This window comes from Macaca thibetana, chromosome 1 (assembly GCF_024542745.1).
Source record: "Macaca thibetana thibetana isolate TM-01 chromosome 1, ASM2454274v1, whole genome shotgun sequence".
NCBI lineage: Eukaryota > Metazoa > Chordata > Mammalia > Primates > Cercopithecidae > Macaca > Macaca thibetana.
This window is the reverse complement of record NC_065578.1, coordinates 14,807,477-14,825,775: the sequence shown is the minus strand read 5'-3', so window position 1 is coordinate 14,825,775 and position 18,299 is coordinate 14,807,477. Positions and strand designations below refer to the sequence as shown.

The 18,299-nt window shown below is 39.3% G+C and overlaps 2 protein-coding genes and 1 non-coding gene across 4 annotated transcripts in view; all 3 read right to left on the bottom strand.

Moving 5' to 3' along the window:
• SRARP (steroid receptor associated and regulated protein) overlaps nt 1–18,299 on the bottom strand; it is a 165,151-nt gene that overhangs the window by 81,064 nt on the left and 65,788 nt on the right. The window lies entirely within an intron of this gene.
• Nucleotides 1–18,299, bottom strand: part of SPEN (spen family transcriptional repressor) — a 98,048-nt gene that overhangs the window by 14,077 nt on the left and 65,672 nt on the right. For both annotated transcript variants that reach the window (XM_050789575.1, XM_050789585.1), the window contains 7 exons: nt 17,008–17,168; nt 15,499–15,699; nt 10,497–10,648; nt 7,106–7,231; nt 6,643–6,756; nt 5,174–5,287; nt 3,785–3,885 (listed from right to left, as the gene is read on the bottom strand). In XM_050789575.1, the coding sequence (XP_050645532.1) occupies nt 3,785–3,885; nt 5,174–5,287; nt 6,643–6,756; nt 7,106–7,231; nt 10,497–10,648; nt 15,499–15,699; nt 17,008–17,168 (969 nt within the window). The remainder of the gene's footprint in view (nt 1–3,784; nt 3,886–5,173; nt 5,288–6,642; nt 6,757–7,105; nt 7,232–10,496; nt 10,649–15,498; nt 15,700–17,007; nt 17,169–18,299) is intronic.
• LOC126945588 (small nucleolar RNA U13) lies at nt 15,803–15,903 on the bottom strand. Its single transcript, XR_007722488.1, has one exon. It is a non-coding gene; the product is annotated as a small nucleolar RNA U13 (small nucleolar RNA).

The following is an 18,299-nucleotide window of genomic DNA, read 5'->3' as shown; positions in this document are numbered from 1 at the left end:
GTATGTACTTATATTGAACTTTCTCCGTTCAAAGAAAATACTTTATTGTGTATCTATGACATTTGGTTTAACTGGATTCAAGATGATCCTTCCACAGCTCCATGGGAATCAGATTCCTTGTCTAAATACTGACCAGCCAGCTCATAAATAACTGTTACTAGGCATGGAATCAGGCTAATTTAACTCATTACTACCATAAATACATACTTTGGGGATGTATTTTCCACATGAAGGTGAACACATTATATACCTTCTAATATTATAAAGTGAATAAGACACCTAGAATGGTCATTAGTTTACTGCCCATATTAATGGTAGGCCTGAGTCATATTTTAAAAACACAGTATCAAGGTATCTTTTTAATTAAGCAAACTAAAACTACATCTAAAAATATGGGGCAGGCATTGTAGCTTAGGCTTGTAATCCCAGCACTTTGGGAAGCCTGCTTGAGGCCAGGAGTTCAAGACTGACAGGATCAACACAGCGAGACCCCATCTCTACAAAAAAAAATAATAATAATAATTAATAAAAATTTTAAACGCAGTAACATGAAAAAAAGTTTTGGAGGGCAGAAATATATGTATAAACATTCATGCTGGAGCACTGTTCAGCTTAACAAATATTTATTTTGCTGGGCCCCATGACAACAAAAGAAATAAGCAGTCCTGCCCTCAAAGAATTCAACAGTTTAAGCAGGGACAACACAACTGGCACTTAGACCATGTACGGGGACACTGAGGAACTGCAGAAAGGTTCAGAGAGAACTCTGTTCACAAAACCAAACAGTATCCAAAGTACCATAAGTAGATGTCATCTGAATCACAATGTGACCCTGTAAATTCATCTCAAGAACCACTATGGTAAAGGGTAAGCTCAATACACTAGCAGGTAGGAACCCTAGGTTTATCCCCAGCCTAGGCCCTTAGTGGCCTGTGACCTTATTAGCAAAAGTTCTTTCCATAAAAAGGGTTACATGACAGAGTATGTGACGGATCAAATGAAGTACTACTCAGAAAATGGGAAAGCCCTGTGCAAATACAGCTATTATTTGCATTCCTGAGCTGAATTATCATTAGCATTAAAGCATTTTTTTCATTCATGCATCAACTATTTAGTGAGATAACTTCCATTCTATAGAAGAGGCAAAGATCCTCAAGGTCTACGCAAGAAATGCATTCCATAAGCACTGCCGACTGAAACCACACGGACAAACCTGGGTCACAGTGAAGTCCCACACCCTCCTGCTTCCTCATGAGGAGATAATCGCCATTTGAGAAGGATAAATAACCATGAGAAAAAACACAGAACAAACCCAAAGCCAGTTAGTTCATCACTAAAAAATAAAAAAACAATGAGTTTTGGCTGAGCGCAGTGGCTCACGTCTGTAATCCTAGCACTTTGGGAGGCTGAGGCGGGCAGATCACCTGAGGTTGGGAGTTTGAGACCAGCCTGACCAACATGAAGAAATCCCGTCTCTACTAAAAATGCAAAATTAGCCAGGCGTGGTGGCGCGTGCCTGTAATTCCAGCTACTCGGGAGCCTGAGGCAGGAGAATCATTTGCACCCGGGAGGCGGAGGTTGTGGTGAGCCAAGATCGCGCCACTGCACTCCAGCCTGGGCAACAAGAGCAAAACTCCATCTCAAAAAAAAAAAAAAAATAGGTTTTAAGTAGTAATATACAAAAAGTAACATCCACATTACATTATTCAACCCTTACAAAACTGCTGTTTTAAAATATTTAATGTACACAGAGGATTTTAATGGATTTTCTATGTTTTTAAGTGCAAGTAGGCCTCCAGGATGCTTTCTACTCACATATAGATAATTTCTTGTAAGCATTTACTGTATTAACAATTACTTCAAAGTGCTACTTGGGAAGCCAGGATGGAGAAGTTTTTCCTTTCCTGACATAAGACACACACATTCTCTTGCATGTGGCCACACAATTTTACACTCACTCTCGCTCTCTCTTACACTCACACAACTGAGAAAACAGCCTATCAAGCCTGACTTTCTAGCTAAAGGAGTGTTGATCTCTGAAGCTTTGTAATTTGGATTCTGATCTGGTGAGAAACCATCAAAACCTGACAAGTTTGAGCTTTTGAGAATTTGGCCGTAGGGAGCATTTTTCATTTAAAAAGCACCAAGTAGGCTGGGTACAGTGGCTCACGCCTGTAATCCCAGCACTTTGGGAGGCCAAGGAAGGCGGATCACGAGGTCAGGAGTTCAAGACCAGCCTGACCAATATGGTGAAACCCCGTCTCTACTAAAAATACAAAAATTAGCCATGCGTGGTGGCATGCGCCTGTAGTCCCAGCTACTCAGGAGGCTGAGGCAGGAGAATCGCTTGAACCTGGAAGCCAGAGGTTGCAGTGAGCCAAGAAGGCACCACTGCACTCTAGCCTGGGCAACAGAGCAAGACTCCATCGCAAAAAAAAAAAAAAAAAAAAAAAGCACCAAGTATTCAATGACTGTTGTACAATATTCCACTAAGAAATGAATTAATATATATTAATACTTGCTATCACTTAAACAAAAATGAAATGGCAAGAAGAGGTAGTTGAAAGGGAATGCATTCAACAGGGCTTGTGGTAGCGCAACCCTGACTTGGCTCATCTCGCCATGGAGCCCTTTTCATACTTTGAACTCAAGTGTCTAAAGGCGTTTGTCACACAAACTTTTTGTCTAACAGTACAGGGGTGGAGACCTAGTGGGAACATTCCAGAAAACTTAATCAGAGGCATGTCTGGAAAAACAGCTTCATCATATGGACCAAATTTCCATTTTCAGAAGTAATCAGCTATTGAAGATCTGGTGACATTATCTTAAGATGTTTTACTATATTTCAGTCTTTACTATATTCTTTACTATATTAAAGCAGAAAAAGGTATTAAATACTACATAACCATAACTGAAAGTATTAACAAGGGGAAATCAGGTTTGCTCTGCACATTGCCACAGTTGCCAGTTTACGTGTGGTTTGGCTTATTGATTCACTTTGAATATTTAAGAGATTCAACTTTAAAATAAAGCTCTTGATATTCTTTTGGAAGTTTTTGTTTGTTTTAGTTAAATGTATGAGCACATGTGTGGTGACAACCTGGATGTTGTCATTACTAAATATGTAGCCATTTAACAGTTTATAATGCACTCTAACATATATTAATACATTTACTTTAAGAAGTAACTGTAAGCGAGGTGATTTGTATTTATGATTAATGGCACATAAAGCAGACCAGGTGCGATGGCTCACACCTGTAATCCCAGCGCTTTGGGAGGCCAAGGCAGGCAGATCACTTGAGCCCAGGAGTTTAAGACCAGCCTGGACAACATGGAGAAACCCCATCTCTACAAAAATTACTCCAGCGTGGTGGCAAGTGTCTGTAGTCCCAGCTACTCAAGAAGATGACGTGGGAGGATCACTTGAGCCTATGAGGCAGAGATTGCAGTGAGCCATGATCATGTCACTGCACTCCAGTCTGGGTGACAGAGTGAGACCTTGTCTCAAAAAAAAAAAAAAAAGTACATTATCACCTGGCAAAACAGTAACTCAAGCTCTAGGAGCATTCAGTGAGAAATCCAGACAGGTTGCTCCAAACCCATAGGAATCACCTGAAAACTGAATTCACAAAAATAAACCTGTGTTTCCATATGAAGTGATAAAAGAGAAGCGTTCTCTATTCTAGAATATAAAAGGAGGGTAAAGAGTGAAAAATAAAATTTAATGCCATCTTAAGTTTCTGTATTAAAACTCAAGCTACACTGATAAGTTTAAAATACATACCTTCTTTCGGCTAACATTTCATAAAAGTCTCTGATGTCTTGACCAGATTTCTCCATGCAGTGATAAAAAGCCAGCTGACTTTCCCGATTTGCAAAATCCACCTTTAAAAAAAAAAAAAGAGGTGTTTGATGCAAGTTTCAAATTTTAATGATGGAAAAATGTTACCAAATTTGAAATTTCTTCACAACAGAGCCCTTCTGAGAAAATGTCAGGAAACAGCAATGTATTTCAGGTAAAACAGTCCTCATCACTGAAATTATATTTTATTAACCTGAAATCTCTCAAATTCTGTATAAATCGTGATAAAGGAATGAAATTTATAAAGTTTCAAATCCAATCGTGGAGTGAAAAAAGCAAAATGGAAAACTGAAATGGCAATTAAGTAATCAGATCAACTAAATCCAGCAATCTCTGTTGCCAAAACTACAGTTAGAATATAAAACAAAATATGGATGAACATTTTAAACTTTACTCACAGCTGGGCCTCAAAGTTATTCAAGCATATGATGTCCATCAGCTATCAATTATCTTATCATCTTATTTTTAAAATACTTCTTTCAACCTAACAACCATAGTTATTAAGTGCATAAATTCCTTCAAACTATCATGAACACAAGTTTTTAAATACATACACTGGACATAAAATTATGCTTTCAGTGGCTACCCACTCTTCAGGGGAGTAGGAAAGGAAAGAAAGACGTTCAGGATGCCGGACTGATACTATGAGGCCCTGGGTGTCAGACACCCATGGGTGACTGTGGTTGAGCCTGCGTTGAGAGTGTCTGTGTGAGTATCAGCACCCAGACACTGAGAGGCGCACTTCTTTGAATGAGAGGATTTTTAGGGAAGGATCTGTGGCTAATGGTTTAAAGATGCTGTGCCCACAAGTAGCTGAGCATAAAATTGTAATATTTCCCTTAAACACTAATGATACAGCATACATGTCCTGTAAGCCACTCCCCTGGCTGGCAGGCTGGCAGTCTATAAAATGCTAGTTACTAACGGCATGAGATTTTTTTTTTTTTTTTTTTTTTTTTTTTTGGGAGATGGAGTCTCACTCTGTCACCCAGGCTGGAGTGCAATGGCATGATCTTGGCTCACTGCAACCTCCGCCTCCTGTGTTCAAGCAATTCTCCTGCCTCAGCCTCCCAAGAAACTGGGATTAACAAGCATGCACCACCACGCCCGGCTAATTTTTTTTGTATTTTTAGTAGAGATAGGGTTTCAACATGTTCATCAGGCTGGTCTCGAACTCCTGACCTCAGGTGATCCACCCACCTTGGCCTCCCAAAATGCTGGGATTACAGGCATGAGCCACCATGCCAGGCCCAAGAGGGTGAGATTTAAATAGGACTTTGTTTTGCTTCTGTTTAAAGTCATTCTGCACACCTTAATTTTATTACCACCGATTTTTCTCCCTTTGGTCTCTTTTACAGCTGCTTGTGCATATTCAATTTCATTGTAGAGAACCAGGGCCATGCCTTTTAAGCGGTCAAACACCACCTGTAAAACAAACAAACAAACAAACAAAAAAGAAATAAGAGCCTCATCCACTGGACTTAGTGTCAGTCCCAACAAAATCCTAAGTCACAAAGACACTGATGAGAAAATATATATTTTTATATATTTTATTCTATTTAAAAAAAAAGTGTGATGCACATTGTAGAATACAAAATGAAAATGTGCAGGAACAGTTTAGAATCATAGATATTATGGCTTGAGATATTATGCCTTTATTTTGTTTTTCTGTATTTTACTTTGTTTTCTATGTTTACAAACCACTATATTGTATTTCAGTAAGCATTCGTCTTGTTTTGGCTGAAAACAAAAAAGCAGAACCAACAACAACAAAAAACACCCTTGAAAGGAAGGAAAAATTAAGAGTAACAAAGATTTTCTGTGAATTTTGGCTACAAGTAGCACAACTGTCTTAAGTCTGTGGATTTTTTTATATAGGCAATCTTTAAGATGTGTATTTTTCTAAACAACAAAACCTACATTTAAAAGTATTTTCTGCCAGGAACAGTGGCTGTAATCCCAGCACTTTGGGAGGCCGAGGCAGATGGATCACTTGAGGTCAGGAGTTTGAGACCAGCCTGGCCAACATGGCAAAACCCCATCTCTACTAAAAATACAAAATTAGCCAGGCGTGGTGGCACACACCTGTAATCTCAGCTATTCAAGAGGCTGAGGCTAGAGAATCGCTTGAACCTGGGAGGCGGAGGTTGCAGTGAGCTGAGATCCCGCCGCTGTACTCTAGCCTGGGTGACAGAGTGAGACTCTGACTCAATTAAAAAAAAAATTAATTAAAAAAAAAATAAAGTATTGTCAAGGCTATACAATATACCTACCACAGCGTAAACACAGTTTTAACGAACCGAGGCTTTACCTTCACACACTGAATTGGGTCTAGAGACCCTTTTCCTGTTGCTTATGGATGTATTACATAAAAAACATTGGTTAGATGAATATTCTGTTGTGTGAACTTCCGCTCATTTAAAAAAGTCTAATTACCTATTTAGTGTAAATGTGAACAACTATACAATCAGACTATCTAATTTTAATGTAAGATAAAATTATAAAAATCCCTAAGCAACATTTCTATTTCATTCTATTTAACTATACTATGAGAATAGTTTCAAAATTAATCACCTTGGCTGGTTCAAAATAGTTTTTCAAAATACTCACAACTTAAGGCAACAGATGCAAATGCCCTTACTGACCAAATCTTAGCAAACATAATTTCCATGTGCTAGTTATTAAAGAAAAAGGCAACGCTAGCAATTGAGACTGAAGGGAGAGAACACCAAGACGAGGGAGTCAGAAGTCTGAACCACACACCAAAACCTCCCGCCTACCTTCACCACAGGCCCGTATCGGCAGAAATGTCGTGTTAAATACTGATCTGACACGTTCGAAGAAAGCCCATCTAGCCACACGCAGTTTGTAGGCATGCTCTTTCCAAAACCCAGCTGAATACAAAAAGCAAAATTTCTATTAGTAAAGTTCACAATTACTGTTCAACTACAGAATTCTGAGAAAACTGGTAGGAATCTTATCAAATCAACATCTCAAGTGGGAACCATCTGGTTAAAATTAAATTGAAATTTACAAAAAAGCAATCCTGCCTGGCTGATCAAGTGTTAATCAGATTATAGTATATAATAGGATAGGAATGCAAAGAAGTATATCACTTTTATGGTTATCTGTCTTACTGGGATCTTAAATACTAAGGCATATGCAAAAAAAAAAAAAAACCCTTCAAATCTTAAAAAACAAAGCAAATCATAACAGCACAATAATTTATGCAAATTAACTTACCTTGAGGCGATTATTTCCAAGGTATTCCCCATCCATCTTCTTAATAGCTTTACAAACACTAGCAATATCACAGTATTGCAGAAACGCATACTGAGGAACTCCATTTACTTTCTTAATGTCAATATCCTGAAAAAAAACAATGAATACGACTTACCAATATGTCCAAGAAAATAAATTAGAACGAATCAAGTCCATGTAGGGTATTTATTTCTCAAAAAAGTTATATTCTCAATCATCATTTACTTAGTTAAAAAAAATTGTACACCTTAATACAATAGTAAGTTAGTAGTCTGCTGTAAAACACATAGCATTTGTTGTCACAAACCATGAAATCCGTCCCATGTGAAGCTCTCTGCAGAGGAACTTCATTGCAATTCAAAATTCAAAATTTAAAATCCCTATTAACAGCATTAAGAGAAACTTAATGATAATAAAGAAAAGACAGGCTATTTAATGAAGTCCTAAGAAATAATTCCCTTCTGTAATATCTAAAATTGTTATTAGGGGCCAGGCCATTTAAAATATGATATCTGGGTGGGCATGGTGGCTCACGCCTGTAACCCCAGCACTTTGGGAGGAGGAGGCGGGCGAATCACTTGAGGTCAGGAGTTCGACACCCACCTGGCCATCACAGTGAAACCCTGTCTCTACTAAAAATAAAAAATTAGCCAGGCATGATGGCACATGCCTGTAATCCCAGCTATTCTGAAGGCTGAGGCAGGAGAATCGCTTGAACCCAGGAGGCAGAGGTTGCAGTGAACCAAGATCGCACCATTGCACAGGTGACAAAAGTGAAACTCTGTCTCAAAAATAAATAAATAAAATGTGATATCTGAGAAGATTAATACATCTTTGTTCTTTAACCTTTAAAATTAAAAGACAAATAAATAAATAACAGATAACTGTCTAAAGACAAAAGGAGCTGGAGCCCACATAGGCTACTGAATTCCACACCACCCATCTAGGTAGGCAGTAGAACTGCAATTAAGAGTATATGCTACTCCCACAAAACCAAAAGAATTTGGCAAATCAAAATAATTGAAAATGAGGTCATCCATTTCTCCATCAGCCAAGAAGGACGTTGGGGTGAGGCTGACATACCTATCAAGGACAATAAAACTAACTACCAGGGCTTCCAGTGCTTTGATGAAACCTCAGATGTGTGAGTTTCTGGCCAAGAATCTGTAATATCATATTGTTGGAGCATTAATCGGGGATTGCGGTTCTCTATAAGTTTGCTGTGGCTGAACCAAGAAAGAAGGCATGCGCAGATTCCTACAGAAGTTACGATTCTATGAAAGATTTTGAGGAGATAAGAAAGGCTGATATCTTACAAAATGATATATCCCAGCCCGGGTGTGGTGGCTCACACATGTAATCCCACCACTTTAGGAGGCCAAGGCAGGCAGATCACCTGAGGTGAAGAGTTCAAGACCAGTCTGGCCAACATGGTGAAACCCCGTCTCTACTGAAAAATACAAAAATTAGGCCGGGTGTGGTGGCTCATACCTGTAATCCCAGCACTTTGGAAGGCCAAGGCAGTGGGATCACCTGAGGTCAGGAGTTTGAGACCAGCCTGACTAATATGGTGAAACCTCGTCTCTATAAAAAATACAAAATATTAGCCAGGTGTGGCGGCATGCGCCTGTAATCCCAGCTACTCCAGAGGCTGAGACAGGAGAATTGCTTGAACCCGGGAGGCGGAGTTTGCAGTGAACCAAAATTGTGCTATTGCACTTCAGCCTGGGCAACAAAAGCCAAATTCTGTCTCAAAAAAAAAAAAAAAGCAAAAATTAGCTGGGCGTGGTGGTGGGCACCTGTAATCCCATCTACTCAGGAGACTGAGGCAGGAGAATCGCTTGAACCCAGGAGGCAGAGGTTGCAGTGAGCCAAGATCGCGCCACTGCACTCCAGCCTGGGTTACAAGAGTGAAACTCTGTCTAAAAAAATAATAACAGTATATCCCAAGATTACAAAACTGTGACCAAAATATTTGCATTTTTAAACTGACTCCAATTTTGAGTCATAAAGGAACAGAAAACTTCTTGTACCCCTTAATCTAACAATGACTTGCGTAATAAATGATTCAAATTAAAACTTCCTAATAGAACTGAACTGCTAACAGACGACATCCATATTCTAGCAATCCCCAAGGCATTTCTAATGTGCACTGTGATCACAAAACAATCATACGCTAATTTGCTGCTTCTGTTTTTGGAGACAGGGTCTCACTCTGTCACCCAGGCTGGAGTACAGTGGCGTGATCTCGGCTCACCACAGCCTCTGCTTTCTGGGCGCAAGTGGTTCTCCAGCCTCAGCCTCCTGAGTAGCTGGGACTACTGAAGCAAGCCACCAACGCCGAGCTAATTTTTGTCTTTTTGTAGAGACAGGGTCTCGCCATGTTGCCCAGGCTGGTCTTAAAGTTCTGAGCTCAAAGTGATCTGCCTACCTCACCCTCCCAAAGTGCTAGGATTATAGGCGTGAGCCACCATGCTCAGCCTGCTGCTTCATTTTTACAAATATTTTTCTCTTCCAGATTTTCCTTTCAATCCACAGGACTAGAGATGGCATTAAAACAGAACCCAGGCCGGGTGCGGTGGCTCAAGCCTGTAATCCCAGCACTTTGGGAGGCCGAGACGGGCGGATCACGAGGTCAGGAGATCGAGACCATGCTGGCTAACACGGTGAAACCCCGTCTCTACTAAAAAAAAAATACAAAAAATTAGCCGGGCGAGGTGGCGGGCGCCTGTAGTCCCAGCTACTTGGGAGGCTGAGGCAGGAGAATGGCGTGAACCCAGGAGGCGGAGCTTGCAGTGAGCTGAGATCCGGCCACTGCACTCCAGCCTGGGCGACAGAGTGAGACTCCGTCTCAAAAAAAAAAAGACAAAAACAAAAACAAAAAACAGAACCCAAAGAACAAAGATAAAAATTGGGTAAGAATCAGTCTGGGCAACACGGCAAAACACCACCTCTACAAAAAACCACGAAAATTAGCTGGGCATGGTGGGACACGTCTGTAAGTCCCAGCTACTCAGGAGACTGAGAGGTGGGAGGATCACTTGAGCCCAGGAAGTTGAGGCTGCCTTGAGTCGTAATCATGACACTGCACTCCAGGCTGGGAGACAGAGTGATACACTGTCTCAAAAAAAAAAAAAAAAAAGAGAAATAAGAAATTATGTATGTGTAAACAAAGGACATATATTACATTTTTACACACATATATAGAAACATACCCAATGGGTTTCTCTGGATTACCTTTTAGCAAGAGCTAAAAGCACACAGCAATATTCATTACACCATTAAACACCACCTTTCCAAATATAATCTGTACTATATGCTTTATGTGTTATGACAAAGACCTAAAATTGTTTTCATAGTAAAAGCAACATACCACAATTTCTCCAAAGCGTTGGAAGATGTTGCGAAGGTCATGGTAAGTAGTGGTTTTTTCAAGGTTGCCAATAAAGAGAGTTCTTGTTGCTTTGGGGTGAAATTCATCTATCCTTTCATCCAAGGGGCGAAATTCATTTTCACTTTCCGTTTCTGTAAGTGGAATGGGGGCCGAGTAAAAAGAAGAGGGTATTTTAATGCATATTTATATATCATGGAAAAAAATCTACATTTAAAAAACAAAATGTCTGAAATAATAGGCTTGAATACTCACACAAACTGAAATACCATAAACACCTTCAGAAATAGCCACCCCTTATTAACTCTAAAGCAAAAAAGGAATACAAAGGCTAAAGAAACATTTTTTTAAAAATTAAGGCTAAAGTAACACTTTGTTTAACCTTTAAAAAATAAACTGATTTAAATCTGCTAAATTAGCTGGGAATGGTGGCTCATGCCTGTAATTCCAGCACTTTAAGATGCCAAGGTGGGAGGATCGCTTGAGCCCCCAAGTTTGAGACTAGCCTGGGCAACATGTTGAAACCCCATCTCTACCAAAAAAAAAAAAAAATTAGCCAGGTATGGTGGCGCACGTCTGTATTCTCAGCTACTCGGGAGGCTGAGGTGGGAGAATAGCATGAGCATGAGAAGTTGAGGCTGCAGTGAACTGTGATCATGCCACTGCACTCTAGCCTGGGTGATGAGAGAACCTGTCTCAAAAATAAAATAGAAAAAATAAAGCAGATATCTTTGCTAAGGTGATCTGTTGTCGTTTTTGGGGCAGAGTCTCGCTCTGCCACCCAGACTGGAGTGTACTGGAACAATCATGGCTCACAGAAGCCTCAACCTCCCAGGCTCAAGCAATCCTCCAACCTCAGCCTCCTAAGTAGTTGGGACCACCGGTGCATGCCATCATGCCTCGCTAGTTTTTTTCCCCCCACGCCATAGAGATAAGGACTCACTTTGTTGCCCAGGCTGGTCTCAAGCAATCCTCCTGCCTCAGCCTCCCAAAGTGCTGGGATTACAGGCGTGAGCCACTGCACTTGGCCTGATTTGTTTTAAAAATAATCACTGACACGGAAATAGATTTTAAACCCCAGCAAAAAAGGTAATTAATTATTTGAGCCTAATCCTAATTTCCAAAATTACGTGGCAGGCTCTCAATTTGGAGTATAAAACTACACTCTGAAATAGATACAAAAACTCAGCTGAAAATAGTCCACCTTCATTGTTTGTTTAATTTCATTTACTTTTCAACATTTTACAAGATATTTAGCATTTCACCCCTCTCATACTAACACAATAAATCAACTGTCTACATGCATAAATTTTAGATATAAGAGTAACTATGAAAACTGATTAAAGCAGCATGTTTTAAATATCTTTTGATATTGCATGGTCCCCAATGACAAACGGAAAGAGGTTAAGTGATTGTTACGACTTCTTTTCTTTTCTTTTTTTTTTTGAGACGGAGTTTCGTTCTTGTCGCCCAGGCTGGAGTGCAGTGGAGCAATCTCAGCTCACTGCAATCTCTGCCTCCTGGATTCAAGCAATTCTCCTGCCTCAGCCTTCCAAGTAGCTGGGAGTACAGGCGCCCACCACCACGCCTAGCTAATTTTTTGTATTTTTAGTAGAGACGGGGTTTCGCCATGTTGGGCACGCTAGTCTCGAACTCCTGATCTCAGGTGATCCACCCGCCTCAGCCTCCCAAAGTGCTGGGATTACAGGTGTGAGACACCACATCCGGCCTCTATTTTTTTATGATCAAAAGCCCTGGCTTAACTTGTAATTTATCATAGCCTTTCTCTGAACCTCCATTTATAAACTTGGTCTAAGGCAGGAACACTCAAGGTTTTGTAGATAACAATTATAGGAAACTACTGTGTGTTCTTTTTTCTTAATGTAAAACAAAGCCATCCAAAAAATTAATATTTAATCAACTTTACTGAAATGAAGCATTTAGGGTCAGCCATTGAACATTACTGATAATGTCAACGACACTGGTATTTTTAAAACTCAATTTCAGGGACCTTAAGTCAGAATACATCTCACTTCTGAGTCCAGACTGATGGCTCCAATGGTAGCTCAATTAATCTTACCACTTTCATCAATCAGACTATGATGTACTTTCACAAACTCAGGTGGACCCAGAAACTGCCCAGGGCTCATAATAGCTGTCTCCATATATTCTGCATATGTCAAAGGAATATATCTCATTTTAAGCTCAATTTGGTCTTCATTTAAATGTGGGCAGACATTTGAGAATATTTCAAAAAATTCAGATAGAATATTGAGGTTTGTGCTCCGAAAGGCAGAATCACAAGAGGAAAGCATGATTTGCAACTATTAAAATCTGTAACGGCTTCATTCCCACCAAATGGCCTGGTACATTTACTTTCTTTCTTTCTCCTCCTTGGAGACAGGGTCTTGCTCTGTTGCCCAGGCTGGAGTGCAGTGGTGGGATCATAGCTTACTGCAGCCTCAAACTCCTGGGCTTAAGCAATCCTCCCACCTCAGCCTCCCAAGTATCTGGGACTACAGGGCCTGGTTTTTTATTTTTTGTAGAGATGGGGTCTCACTTTGTGGCCCAGGCTCATCTCAAACTCCTGGGCTCAAGCGATCCTCCTGCCTCAGCCTCCCAGTGTTTATAGGCATGAGCTTGGTCAGGCATGGTGGCTCATGCCTATAATCCTAGCACTTTGGGAGGCCAAGACAGGAGGATCGCTTGAGCCCAGGAGGCCGAGGTTTTGGTGAGCTATGATTATGACACTACACTCCAGCCTGGGTGGCAAAAGAGTGAGACCCTGTCTCCAATCAATCAATCAATCAATCAATCAATCAAGGTGTGAGCCACCACGCTCAGCAGTAAATTTTCAAGATCGGAAATTCAGTTAGCAAAAGGAAAAAAAAAAAAGTTTTTCACATGTAGTCCACTTAACCTTCACAACCAGTCAAAGTCTTAATGTCCACACACATTTGGGAAAAAATTTCTTGAACCTGTAATTTCATGTTTAGGGGATTGTAATGCAATGTATGGGAAAAGAAATCTTAGAGGCCACCAAGCGGTCTATATGCAAAGTTAGGTTTCTTGGATTTGGATCTTTGAAAATAATCCTTGACCTAAGCAATCAGCTTAATACATTTCAATATAACATTCATGATTTAACCATCTGACAGCAAAATTCCAACTAAGTCTCCATACTCAAAATTCAACTGCTTTCACATATCCCATTTAACTGGTATTTAATGTTGTCCTATCTGGGAAAATTATTTAGCTTTTCTTATGTTTGAACCAACCAAACTTCTCAAAATTTTCACTGGCAAGTAGGTAAATCCTACTTCCTAGGTGCTAAATATCTAGGTTAAAAGCTTTTTACAGTAAAAATCTCAAGCTAGCCCTACCATCTAGAGATAAAAGTTACATACTGAATGCCCTGGATGAGATCTTCCTTACTTAATAATTATAATTGGCTCTAGAAATGTATATAGATCATATGACATTCTAAATGTTTCTCAAGCAGTTCTGACCTGTTCCAAATATGTTAAATTTTAAAGAACTCCTGGAGTTGCTCTTAGTTTAGTAAAATTTAGGGCAGTCCATCTCAAACTTGATGGAAGAAGGTCTGTGAAGGCTTAACCTATTATCCTTTGAAAAGATAATACTCCTTTGAATTGTTATGTTTCATGGTAACATCAGAGTGACCATTTTGCAGTGATCACCCTAAAAATTCCATGCCAGTTGTACTATGCAAATAACATATTTGTGCATCCTCATCAGGGGAACTACATTTTTTTTCTTTGTAATTGTCTAATAAATGAATTCTGAGAATATTCATATTTATCCTATAACAGGCCATGTTTACCCTACAAATTCCACTTAAAAGTCTTACAAGTTCAATTGTCTCAGCTTCATAAGGTGACCATAAATTTTTAATGTTTCTATTGATTCCTTTACAGATTTACTCACAAGTTCTCTTAAATCAGGGGTTCCCAAACTTAAGTGTGTAAATTCTGAATCAGTAAGCTGGAGCAGAGTTAAAGAGTCTGCATTTTTAAACAAGTACTGCAGGCGGTCCTGAAACAGGAGAAATGCCGATGCAAGCCATGTGTGAGATTTCCTGCCTTACAACAGGTTTCACAGGTAAGTTCATGATAATAAAATGTTCCCTGGAAATTCTCAGCGGGTTGCACCGATAAGGCTTATTCCTGTTACTCTGTCTTCAAGGTCATGCAAGCTGGAAAAACAGACGCAATTTGTATTTGGTATAATAGAAATAAAATTGTTCTAACAAGTCCCTCGCATCAATATTAAGAGGTAGTTTGCCTTCTTTTTTCTTTTTATTTTATTTATTTATTAAGATACAGTGTTGCTCTGTCACCCAGGCTGGAGTGCAGTGATGCGATCTCAGCTCACTACAACCTCCACCTCCCAGGTTCACACCATTCTCCTGCCTCAGTCTCCCAAGTAGCTGGGATTACAGGCATGCACCACCACACCCAGCTAATTTTTGTATTTCTAGTAGAAACAGGGTGTCACCATGTTGGCCAGGCTGGTCTTGAACTCCTGACCTCAGATGATCCAGTCTCCAAAGTGCTGGGATTACAGGCATGAGCCACCGCGCCCAGCCAGAAGTAGTTTCCTTTCTAATTCAAGGTAATTCTGTTGTCATACTCCTAGGAGCTACCTCCTAGTTTTGATAAATTCAATCCTTTTGGGAAGGCTGGACTTAATAAGGGTCTACAGTTCTGCCTTTCAGACTCTTAACAGTTACCAAGTCTCCATTATAGCAACAGAAAAATCTATCCTCCCTAACCAAAACAATGCTTTTTATTAAGTTGAACAATAAATAGAACCATCTTTTAAAACAGAAGACAATGGAAACATGTCAATAAATAAAGCCAGAATAGTGTCCTCATTCAGGATCATACGCTGCCTTCTCATATACTGCAACACAAACAGTGTGTATGATGTGTAACTCAAACTCGCCTTGCTTGTGTCTTACCTGGACCTATCCAAGCTGTTACTTCAATCTGCATGCCAAAGAAAAGTTTTCCTTTTGATGCAGTCAAGGCTTTTTCTTGGTCCTCTTGCTGACGAAAGAATACCAGACCATACCTCTCTTCTGAAGTTCCATGTATCTGCACAGAAGTTACTTTTCCAAATTTCTTAAATTCATGGAAAAGGCCATCTTTAAGGCTTGTATCTAAATTCCCAAACAGAACCAAGTTATTAATTCTTCTAATTTAATTATAACTCAATAAGCAACCTACTAAATCTTTAGCCTGATTTTCTCATTTTTTTGTTCATGTCAGATAGGTAATATGCCAATGTCGTAACAAGGTTTGAAGGAGGCACAGCGCACACGGCGTGAAAACCCAATAATCATGCTTATGAACCACAAATGGATCTAGCCTGAGATGTGACTTAAGTTTTATTGTCATTAAAACATTACTTTTTCAAACAAAAAAGCTCCAAAAACACATTTTGGAGATTATTGTACAAGTCTGAAAATAAACTAAGTGTTAGATGACAGTATTGGTTATTTGTTAGGTAAGAATGATACTGTGGTTATCCAGAAAAATGCCCTTATATATTACAGATATATACATAAATATGTATCTGTAAGTGGGTGTGAAATAAAACAACATCAAGGATTCACCCTAAAGGTTAAAAAAAAAAAAAAAAAAAAAAAAAAGAGTAGGAAAGCCGGAAGACAGGAAACAGATAAAGCAAAAATGGCAAAATGATGATTTCTGAATCTTGGGTATAACGGGAGTTCATTTTGCTATTCCTTCTACTTTGGGGTATGTTTCATAATAAAAATTTTCTATATATATTTATAAAGTGTTAAAGACTTGAAATGGAAAGGCATCTTTCTATCTTTCCAAGGATCATCTCAATGATAAAATTGTGTGAGAAGTGTCATGTAGCATGCTAAACAATTTTAATATCCTTTACAGATGAATCATACCATCTGGGGGTCTTGTGTTAATTTGCTTTATTAGAAATATAAAAGGTGTATAGAAAGGCAAGCCAATTTTACTCCCTTGTCCATTTCTAAATTACCAAGTACTCTAAATCAAAAGCTCATCAACATTGATGTCTCAATAACTCTACTGACAAACCTGATACATAAGCTTTTAGGCTATTTTAATAAATAATTTAAGCAATCACTGAAATATACTTAGCTAAGAAATACTTAATTTGGTCTTTGTTGGTATGACTATATACTAACAGTTTTAACTTGTTTACATGCTCAACATGACTAATGTAGGAGTAACAGTATATTATGGTCAGCTGTCAATTAAAAATATTACGAGTAAAGGAGAGACCACAGAATAGCTTAAGCAGACTTTTCCATTATTCATAGGTTTCCTCATTTAAAACGTTAATATTTTGAAATGGGTTTTCCATCATAATTTTATGCCCAAAGTTATTTCAATGTAATGCAGTATCATACCTCATTCCTCAGTAGTAGCACAGAGGAAAGGACATTCACACAAAATTTTACCTGTAGAGCGTACTGGAAGATTCTGGACCTTGATCCCAAAACTTTTACGGGGCTCATCTTTTTCCAGAGATGAAAGCAACTGCGAAGTGGGTGCTGGGACTGCTGCAGACTGAACTGATCGAGCTGGAGAATCATCACTTGAACTACTGCTGGAATCACTGCTGCAAAAAGGCAACAACAACAACAAACTTCAGTGAAAAGACAAACAGAAAATGAGTAGCATTAGAAAACTTCTTAAAATAACTAACAGGTCTAAACTTCGGGCTGGGATTTCTGGAGGCCCTGCATTCTACACATCTCTCTCATACTCTACCTTTAGAGGTGGCAGAAGACGATAAACATGCAGGAGCACAAAAGTATAATCTTCATTTACCACCACGTACCACCAATGCAAGTGTTGCATTCTATTAATAACGTGAACAAATTTTTTCAAATGAAGTAAGACTAGTGAATTCAATTCACTTAGTGTAATAATAATAATAGTAAGTATATGGGTTTGGGATTCAGAGGTCTGGATTCAAATCTTGGATCCGACATATAGCACGTGTAAGTGGACAAATCACTTAACACCTTTGAAATGGGTTTCCTATCATAATTTTATGCCCAAAGTTACTGCATGCAACACAGGACTCTCAGCCAACGTAATAAAACTAAATGAAAATAGTATTTCTAAAATTTCATCATACCCAATTTCCCCCAATATCAAATGTGTAAAATGAAAATAATCATAATAGTGCCTATATCACAGGGTTAAGAAATAAAACAGTCGGGGCGCAGTGGCTCACGCCTGTAATCCCAGCACTTTGGGAGGCCGAGGCAGGTGAGGTCAAGAAATTGAGATAATCCTTGCCAACATGGTGAAAACCCGTCTCTACTAAAAATATAAAAATTAGGTGAGTGTGGTGGCGTGCACCTGCAGTCCCAGCCACTCGGGAGGCTGAGGCAAGAGAATCACTTGAACCCGGGAGGCTGAGGTTGCAGTGAGCCAAGATCGTGCTACTGCACTCCAGCCTGGGTGACAGAGCAAGACTCCATCTTCAAAAAAAAAAAAAAAAAAAGAATTAAATGAAACAACACACGAGTTTACAGAGTTTAGAATATGACAGGTATCCAATAAATAAAACAGAGCTGGGTGTGGTGGCTCACATCTATGATCCCAGCACTTTGGGAGGCAGAAGCGGGAGGATCGCTCAAAGCCAGGAGTTTGAGACCAGCCTGGGTAACAGAGTCAGGCCTTGTTTTTAAAACAAACAAACAAACAAATAAATGAAGCAGTACTTCTCAGTTACTAT